The sequence below is a fragment of the Mastomys coucha genome, chromosome X (genome assembly GCF_008632895.1).
Source record: "Mastomys coucha isolate ucsf_1 chromosome X, UCSF_Mcou_1, whole genome shotgun sequence".
NCBI classification, from domain to species: domain Eukaryota; kingdom Metazoa; phylum Chordata; class Mammalia; order Rodentia; family Muridae; genus Mastomys; species Mastomys coucha.
Window position 1 is genome coordinate 152,749,133 of NC_045030.1, and position 9,914 is coordinate 152,759,046.

The window sequence follows — 9,914 nt, forward strand, 5'->3', positions numbered from 1 at the left end:
AATAAAGAAAATATATAATAATAATAATAATAATAATAATAATAATAATAATAATAATAATAATAAAATATTTTCCAGAAGGGAAACTTGTGTCTTCCATGTGCCCACAAGAGGGCAGCCTGAGACCTTGCATGTCCATAGAACAGCCTTCTGGAGCAGCTTTTTGACCTTTTTTTTTTCCTTCCAGTTTTTCTTTCTCTAATTAAAGAGCATTTTGATTATTCCCCTGACTTGCCACACATGTAAAGCAGATTTCCTATCATCAATATTGTGGTGTGGTGTACTGATCGAGGTTCAGGTGGAGAGTAGGCACATTGGTGTGGGCTGCATTTGACTAGGCCTCCCAGGCTTACTTTTTTTAAAAGCCTTCCAGATAGAACAAATTCATCCAAGTGGAACTTAAGATAGAGACTAAAACCTAAATTAAGAAAAGATCTGCAGTGGTAGCACATGCCTTTAATCCCAGCACTTGGGAAGCAGAGGCAGGCGGATTTCTGAGTTGAGGCCAGCCTGGTCTACAGAGTGAGTTCCAGGACAGCCAAGGCTAAACCCTGTCTCAGAGAGAGAGAGAGAGAGACAGACAGAGAGACAGAGACAGAGAGAGAGACAGAGAGAGAGCACACTATGTGTGTGTTTTGTAAACCCTGGGTAAGAGGTAGTACTTAGAACTAGGCAAACCTAGGGCAATCCCAGTTATATATCACTTTAGAGGCTGCCAGGGAGGGGAAGTTACTTTTCTATACAGGAAAAGAAGGATGAAATAAGGGCTTTACAATTTGTATGGGAGCATGGGGCATCATGGGTCTTGGAGCCTTGAAGGTGGAAGAGGTTAAAAAGATGGCAGTGTTAGTGGTGGTGGAACAAGGGGCAGGAAATGTAAACTAGGAGATAAGAGAGGAGGGGAGAAGTGGTGAGGTCAAATTAGATAAGGAATCAAAGTCACATTGCTGAGGGCTTGAAATGAGTTGGGAGTTGGATCTTTAAATCCATGATGACATTCATTTTGGTAGCAGTATCATAATTAAGAACTGACTAAAACTAAACTTGAATTATATCAATTTGTAGTCAAGGACTGGATTATTCTTGTAATTGTCTTGAGCTTTAGCGTTCCTGATACATAGTTTACATTGCATAGCCAAACACATGTTGGAAATCATGACAATTCAGTTTGTCATGTTATTCATCTGTATACTCAGTGCCTACACTGCAGGCCTTGCTTCTCTGGCCCTTTCCTGAACAGCAAGTAGAGTAGTTCCTGGAAGAAGTGGAGATTGCTATGGCAGAGAAACATACTCTGAAGTTGGTATTATGTTAGTATGAGAGGAAGGTCCAAGGCATTGGGAATGTGGTTGCATTAATAATAAAGCTTGTTTCTCCAATGGTATATGTAAGCTATATCTACTAACTTTTCATGAACAACCAATAGTAACAATGCAATAAATTATTCTAAACTTAAGTAGCCCTTATTTATTTAATCTTGAATTTAGAAAGTTCTTTAGGGCCTTGAAAGGAATGTGGTAGGGATCTGGAGATGCAGGGATATTTCCTAGACATATTTGGTGAATAATTTCATCTTATTTGTTAACAGATATTTTCATGCTAAGTACATAAAAATATATTTATTTTTTCTTTGAAATCCTGAGATACTAAAATTGACATCAAAGCAAACTTGGGAGATACATTTTGTACATAAAATTAAACTTGAGGGATACGTTTTACAGTGGTTGAAAGTGCTTATATGTATTTGCCACAATTGACTTATTTCAGAACATTAAATCTTTTTCAACTGTATAATAATTTTTTTTTTTTTTTGGTTTTTAGAGACAGGGTTTTTCTGTGTAGCCCTGGCTGTCCTGGTACTCACTCTGTAGACCAGGCTGGCCTCGAACTCAGAAATCCACCTGCCTCTGCTTCCCAAGTGCTGGGATTAAAGGCATGCGCCACCACCCCCCGACAACTGTATAATAATTGATATCTAAAGTCATATTCATCTTGTGGCTTTTCCTCTCCCCTAAATTTTCTGCCCCGGACCTTCGAGCCAGATTAGAATAGGACTGATGAATGTCTCTGCATACAGCTAGGTTTCTGTGTCACTTAATTGCATTTCTGACCCCTCCAGGTCAAGTCTTGGGACAAAGATTAGTTAAAGGGCTATTGTCAACACCACTATACCACACTTTGGAAAGCACAGGTGGAAGCCATGACTGCTGCCCTTGAATTGTTGGGCATGGCTGAGGATGTATGATAGGAAGTGAGTTCCTTGAAATGAATAGGTGACATTGGATAGTATATGTGTATGTCCAGACCCAGGAACATGTACCCAACCATCTTTAGCACTCGGTAGATAAAGAAGAATAAAACACTGAAAATTATGTTTTCTATCTTGTAGGAATGGATGGATTTTTAAAATCAGATGAGAGACAAAGATTAGCCAAAGAGAGACGAGAAGAAAGAGAAAAATGTCTGGGTAAGTTGTATACTTTGGCTGTTTTAGTTCACAAAAGTAGAAAAGTAGAAATGAGGTGATTTCGAAAGGTCCTTAGAAATGTGTGAATGACTGGAAAGAGACCTAAGACCAGTAGATGAGTCTAGAGACTTGAGTGTGAACTGACACAGTAATTTGCACAATTACAAAGACTGGAATTAATAAACAGTTCATTCACTCACAGAATATTGTCCCTCCTCTATATCCTAGGCAGTATGTTTGGAGCTATGGACAATTGCTGCCACTGGGGCTGGATAGATGATTCCATTGTTAAGAATACTGACTGCCTTTAGAGAACACAGATTCAATTCCCAGAACACACATATCAGCTCACAACTGTCTGTAACTCTAGTCCCAGTGCCCTCTTTTTGTGTCCTTAGGCATTGCACGTACATGGTACACATACAGACATGCAGACAAAACATCCATACAAATAAATAAAACAGTTGCTTCCTCTGATCTGAGGAATACTTAATGCCCTTAGGTATCCACTATGGGTACTCACCTTCTCTTTTGGGATCTAGAAGGGCCATCCTAAGAGAAATGAGAAAATGGACACTCATTTTCTGCATTACAACAGTATGCCCGGTTGAGAAAGGCTTTTATTTTTTAACCTCTTGTTAGTTATAGATACCACCATGGAGTTCTGTGAGTTAGGTAGATGATAATTTCCCTCATTGAACTGAGATGAATAAGAAGCTGTTGGATTCTTGTTTGGTCTTTTGGACAGTTCAGGCACTACCACCCCTAGAGAGCCTTTCTTTAGCCTGGCTAAGTAGAGGTAAAGGCTTCTTAGTAAATGGTTTGATGCAAAGACATGACTTTGTATATTTTAATGCTTTGCTCAGATCACTGTGCATGCTCATTTGACATGATTTTGATTGAATGTACCTTTAAACTATCATCATTCTAGCCACTATATGGTTTAGCTATTGTATACAAGTTTGGCTTAATTATAGCAATAATAGTCATAATACCTATGTGTGGAAATACTTTTTATGTTCTACATGCATTGCATAATTTTCTTCACCATATTATCATTGCCACTGTATAACTGATAAGGAAGACAAGACAGAGATAACATAGTTATTAACATGCCCCACACCACTTAACGAATAGCAGAGATAACAGAACACCCAATCTCAATCACTGCATCCTGGGATTTCATCAGATTATTGCTTCTATGTTCATGGTCTTGATCCAACTTGCATGAGGAGCGATTGGAATGACACTCTGCTTCTATTTCTCAGCTGCTCGGGAACAACAGATCTTAGAGAAACAGAAAAGAGCCAAGCTTCAGTATGAGAAACAAATTGAGGAACGATGGAGAAAACTTGAGGAGCAGCGCCAGCGGGAGGATCAGAAGAGGGCAGCAGTGGAAGAGAAGAGGAAGCAGAGGCTCAGGGAAGAAGAGGTAAGTAAGGTCTTGGGAACCTTCCACCCCAGATAGCTCAGTAACTCACATAGGGCAAAAGTGTTGAGGGCATCTGGTCTACTACCCAAGTGTCAGCTGTGAGAAAGACTTGCCTCCAAATTTTGTCCTAGTGACATAGTGCCTTCTTTCTGAACTATAATACAATGAGTTAGTGGATGTAGCACTTGCAGAGGAGCAAAGAAATTTTGCCATTTGATTCACATTTGTTGTACAACCCAGGGCAAAATGCTTGCCTTCTCTTGGCTCTGGTTTGCTTGTCTCTGCTTTGAGCAGTTGGGTTTGGTAGTTTTCAAGGCTTCTTTCAAGTAGAACCTTTTCTGACTAAATTAAGAGACACAGGGGGCTTGTGGCTTGGGTTTTGGGTGATAGAAAATCAAGTATTATGCCAGGAGGAGGTCCATGCTTCTGGAACAGACCAAGGCCAAAGCATACAATAAGATGATCCTGTTATTTACTGCTGGAAAATTCTATGTGAATACAAAGATGCTAGTGTATTTAAATTTTAATATAACTCCTTGCTTTAATCATCCTTTCCAGATACCTTTTAAAAAAAGAAATGGAATGCAATTATCTGCATGGAGTCCATTATTACTAAGCTCTGGAAGTATATTTAGGAAATGTATTTGAATTATAGATTTTCTTAACAAATATATTTCAAGGATGTAATAGTACTCTTGTATCAGGTGATGATATTTTATTCATAAGGTATAATGACTCATGTTTTAGTATGAACAATGTAGTAGTTTGTCAATTTCCAACACTATAGAATACAGAGACTTTTATATAAATTTAGTGTTTTTAATTGTCTAGGAAAGACTTCCTGTTTTTCTTTTTCTTTTTTTTTTTTTTTTTTTTTTAGATTATTTTTTAGATATTTTATTTATGTGAGTACACTGTAGCTGTCTTTAGATACACCAGAAGAGGGCATCAGGTCCCATTACAGATGGTTGGGAGCCATCATGTGGTTGCTGGGAATTAAACTCAGAACCTCTGGAAGAACAGTCAGTGCTCTTAACCACTGAGCCATCTCTCCGGCCCTAATGTTTTTAAAGTCTCTGAATGCTTATTACTATATATATTTACTTCTGTTTTTATAATAAAATAACATTATAAGATAAAACACTGGGGCATAGAACCTTCAGGGGTTTGTTTTTGTTTGTTTTTTTGTTTTTTGGAGGGGAAACTGGGAAAGGAGAAATTCGCATGTAAATAAAGAAAATATCTAAAATAAATAAAAAAAAATAAGATAAAACAAAAAGTAACAATAAGATTTGGACAAGACAAGCAAACAGAAGGCTCAAAAAGCTTTTTAAAAAATTCAGAGATCCACTTTTCACACACTCAAGAATTCCATATAAAATAGTAAACTGGAAGCCACATGATATATGCAGAGGACCTGGTGTAGACCTTTGCAGGGCCTGTCCATGCTGTTCCAGTCTCTGTGAGTTCATATATGAGTTTTGATCATGTTGATTTAGAGGGCCTTGTTTTCTTGGTGTAGTCCTCCCTTTGCCACTCACACTTTCTGCTTCCTCTTCCATGGGGTTCCCTAAGCTCAGAAGGGGAGGGGATTTGATAGAGTCATCTTATTTAGGGCTGAGTGTTTCAAGGTATCTCACTCTCTTAATAATGTCTGGCTGTGGGTTTCTGTTTCCTCCTGTCTGCTACAGGAGGAAGCATCTCTGATGAGTGGGAAACTGATCTATGAATAGAACAGTATCACCAAGAGCAATGTTTTTTGGTACATTTTTTGTTTTGTTCTTTGAACAGTATTATTTGGTTTTCTCCTAAATCCCTAGATTATCTAGTCTCAGGTTCTTGGTCACCCAAGGAGTGTCATGTATAGGTTCCATCTTGTGGAGTAGGCCTATGTCAAATTAGATACTGGTTGGTAACTACCACATGCTTTGTGCCACCACCATTGCCCTAACATATTTTGCAGGCAGAACACTATTTTAGAACAAAGGTTTGTGGCTGGCTTGGTGTTTGTTTCTCTTTTGGTAGCATACCAAGTATCTTACTGTACCAAGAACTTGGTTGGGGGGGGACTCTATTTAGGTACTAGCTTGACTTTTCCATGTTAAGTGTTTTGTGTAGGGACAGCAATGATACATTGCTGTCACTTTGTGGAGAGCAACCTATAGTCTTAGCAACAACTTGAGTTGTTTCCGGAGTCCCATGAGGCCTCTTTGGCCACCAACTAAATAAAATGTAACATAATCTCAGAACTGGAAGCTTTATTTGGTGATAAGAGATGGGGCCAGTCAGGACTCTGTCTTATCCATTATTTAGTTATTTCATTTAAAGGGCCTTTATTCATATATATGTGGAAGTTTCTACTGTATTAATTTAAGCTATCTCTCCCCATATTCCCTCCCTCATTTTCCTCTCCCTCAAGTTGATTCCTCCCATTCCAGCCCACCCATCATCTATCCATAACTATCTGCTCTATTCCACATTACTAATGAGATCTATCTTTATCCCCCAGTCACATACTCTGTACCTAACCTCTGTGTTTCTACAGACTGTAGCTTGGTTATCATTATCTTATCACTTAAAAGCTATTATCCACATATAAGTGAACATAGTCTTTCTGGATTTGGGATACATCACTCAAGTTGATTTTTTTGTTGTTGTTTTAAAGAATTATTTATTTTATGGGAGTACACTGTAGCTGTCTTTGGACACACCAGAAGAGGTCATGGGATCCTATTACAGATGGTTGTGATCCACCATGTGGTTACTGGGAATTGAACTCAGGACCTCTAGAAGAACAGTCAGTGCTCTTAACTGCTGAGCCATCTCCCCAGCCCCCATGGTTGATTACTTTCTAGTTCTATACATTTACCTGTGAATTTCATAATTCTTAATTGCTAAATAATATTCCATTGTGTAAATGTACCACATTTTCTTTATCCATCCTTCTTTTTTTTTTTTTTTTTTTTTTTTTTTTTTGGTTTTTTCGAGTCAGGGTTTCTCTGTGTAGCCCTGGCTGTCCTGGAACTCACTCTGTAGACCAGGCTGGCCTCGAACTCAGAAATCCACCTGCCTCTGCCTCCCAAGTGGTGGGATTATAGGCTATCCATCCTTCTTGAGGGACACTGTGGTGGTATGATATGCTTGGCCCAGGGAGTGGCACTATTAGGAGGTGTGGCCTTGTTGGAGTAGGTGTGACCCTGTTGGAGGAAGTGTATAACTAGGAGTGGGCAATGAGACCCTCCTCTTAACCACTTGGGAGCCAGTCTTCTCTTGTTTGTCTTCAGAACAAGATGTAGAACTCTCAGCTCTTCCTATGCCATGCCTGCCTAGAAGCTGCCATGCTACTGCTTTGATGATAATGGATTGAACCTCTAACCTATAAGCCAACTGCAATTAAATGTTGTTCTTTATAAGAGTTGCCTTGGTCATGGTGTTCTTTACAGCAATGAAAACCCTAAGACAGTTGTTTTAGTTTCTGGCTATTATGAATAGATCACCAAAGAATATGGCTGAGCAAGTGTCCTTGTGGTATGATAAATTGTTCTTTGGGTATATGCCCAAGAGTGGTATAGTTAGATCTTTAAGAAGATCAATTCCCAGCTTTCTGAAGAACTGCCATATTGATTTTCATAATGTCTGTATAATCTACTAGCAATGGATGATTGTTCCCCTTGCTCCACATCCTCACCAGCATGAGCTATCATTTGTGTTATTGATCTTAGCCATTCTGATAGGCAAAAGACAGAATCTCAAAGTAGTTTTTATTTGCAGTTCCTTTCTTATTAAGGACGTTGATCATTTCCTTAAATATTTCTCAGCCATTTGTGATTCTTCTGTTGAGAATTCTCTGTTTAGATCTGCATCCCATTTTTAATTGGTTTAGTTGCTTTTTTGATACCTAATTTTTAAATATTCTTTCCATTTTTATATATGAGCTCTCTATTGGATCTGTAATTGGTAAAAATACTTTTGCATTGTATAGGCTGCCACTTCGTCTGAATGGCAGTGTCCTTTGTCGTGTAGAAGCTTTTCAGTTTTGGAGTCCTGTTTATTAATTGTTGCTCTTAGTGTCTGAGCTATCAGTGTTTTGTTCAGAAAGTTGTCTCCCATGCCAGTGTGTTAAAGGTTATTAGCCACTTTCTCTCTTATCAGGTTCAGTGTATCTGTTGTTGTTGTTGTTGAGGTCTTAGATCCACTTGGACTTGAATTTTGTACAGGGCGATAAGTATGGATCTATTTACATTCTTCTACGTGTAAACATCCATTTTGACCAGCGCCAGAGTGGGTTTCTGGATTCTTTATAAAAAATCACGTGTCTGTGGGTATGTGGATTTATGTCCAGATCTTCAGTTTAATTCCATTGGTCAACCTGTCTGTTTTTGTGTCAGTACTATGCTTTTATTTATTTATTTATTTTGAGACAGGATTTCTCTGTGTAGCCCTGGCTGTCCTGGAACTCACTCTGTAGACCAGGCTGGCCTCGAACTCAGAAATCCACCTGCCTCTGCCTCCCAAGTGCTGGGATTAAAGGCGTGCGCCGCCACCACCCGGCATGCTATGCTTTTTTAAATTATTATAACTATTGTACAACTTGAAATCGGGGGTGCTTATTTCTCCCACAGTTTTTTTGTTATTTAGGATTGTTTTAGCTATTGTGTATTTTTGTGTGTGTTTCCTTGTAAGCTGAAACATGTCCTTTCATGATCTGTGAAGGATTGTATTAGAATTTTGATGAGGATTACAATGAATCATTAGATTGATTTTTATAGGATGGCCATTTTTACTATATATTCGTACTGAGCCATGGGTGTGGGAAATATTTACATCTTCTGACACATTGTTCAGTTTCTTTTTTTCAGTGAGTTGAAGGGTTTTTGTTTGATTGATTGTTTGTTTGTTTGTTTGTTTTTGTTTTTGTTTTTAGAGGTAGGGTTTAGCTTTGCTCAGTGGCAGTATCATAGCCAATGAGGTTTATCCGAGGCGCAATTATTGCTTATTGAGATAGGTTTTCTCTGTGTAGCCCTGGCTGTCCTGGAACTCACTGTAGAACAGGCTGACCTCAAACTCAGAAATCTGCCTGTCTCTGTCTCCCGAGTGCTGGGATTAAAGGTGTGTGCCACCACTGCCTGGCTGAGTTGAAATTTTTATTATACAGGTCTTTCACTTGCTTAGTTAGAGTTATCCCAAGATATTTTAATGATTTGTGGTTATCGTGAAGGGTTTTGTTTCCCTGATTTATTTGTCATTTGTATCTAGGAGGGCTATTTTTGAGTTAATTTTTTATCCAGCTACTTTGCTGAAAGTGTTTATTAGCTATGAAAATTACCTGGAGGTATTTTTAGGTTTATTAATGTATACTGTTATGGCATTTGCAAATAAAGATACTTTGACTTCTTCCTTTCTAATCCTTACTCCCCCAATATCCTCCAGTTGTTTTACTGCTCTAGCTAAGATTTTATATACTATATTTAATAGGTATGGATAAAGTAGACAACCTTGGCTTATTCCTGATTTTTAGGGGAATTTCTTTGAGTTTCTCTCCATTTATATTGATGTTGGCTATGGACTTGTTGTAAACTGTCTTTATTATGCTGAGGTATTTCCATTGTATCCATAATTTCTACAGAACATTTATCTTGAAGGGAAGTTAAACATTGACCAAGGCCTTTTCTACCTCTAATGAGATAATTATGTAGTTATTTTCTTTCAGTTTGTTTATATGATAAATTATATTTATAGATTTATGTATATTGAACCATCCCTGCATCTCTGGGATGAAGACTACTTGATCATGGTAGATGATCTTTTTGATGCTTTCTTAGATTCATCTTGCAAGTATTTGATTGAGAAAAATTGCATCTATGTGTATAACGGAAATTGGTCTGTAATTCCCTTTCTTTGTTGGGTCTTTATGTGATTTGGGTATCAGGTTAACTCTAGCCTCATAAAACAAATTAGGAAATATTCTGTGGAATAATTTGAAGAGTATTGGCATTAACTCTTTTTTTTTTTTTT

The 9,914-nt window shown here is 38.0% G+C and overlaps 1 protein-coding gene across 4 annotated transcripts in view; it reads left to right on the forward strand.

The window, feature by feature from the left end:
* Map7d2 (MAP7 domain containing 2) overlaps window positions 1-9,914 on the forward strand; it is a 105,294-nt gene that overhangs the window by 42,901 nt on the left and 52,479 nt on the right. For all 4 annotated transcript variants that reach the window (XM_031370136.1, XM_031370144.1, XM_031370145.1 and 1 more), the window contains exons 2-3: window positions 2,390-2,467; window positions 3,736-3,899. In XM_031370136.1, the coding sequence (XP_031225996.1) occupies window positions 2,390-2,467; window positions 3,736-3,899 (242 nt within the window). The remainder of the gene's footprint in view (window positions 1-2,389; window positions 2,468-3,735; window positions 3,900-9,914) is intronic.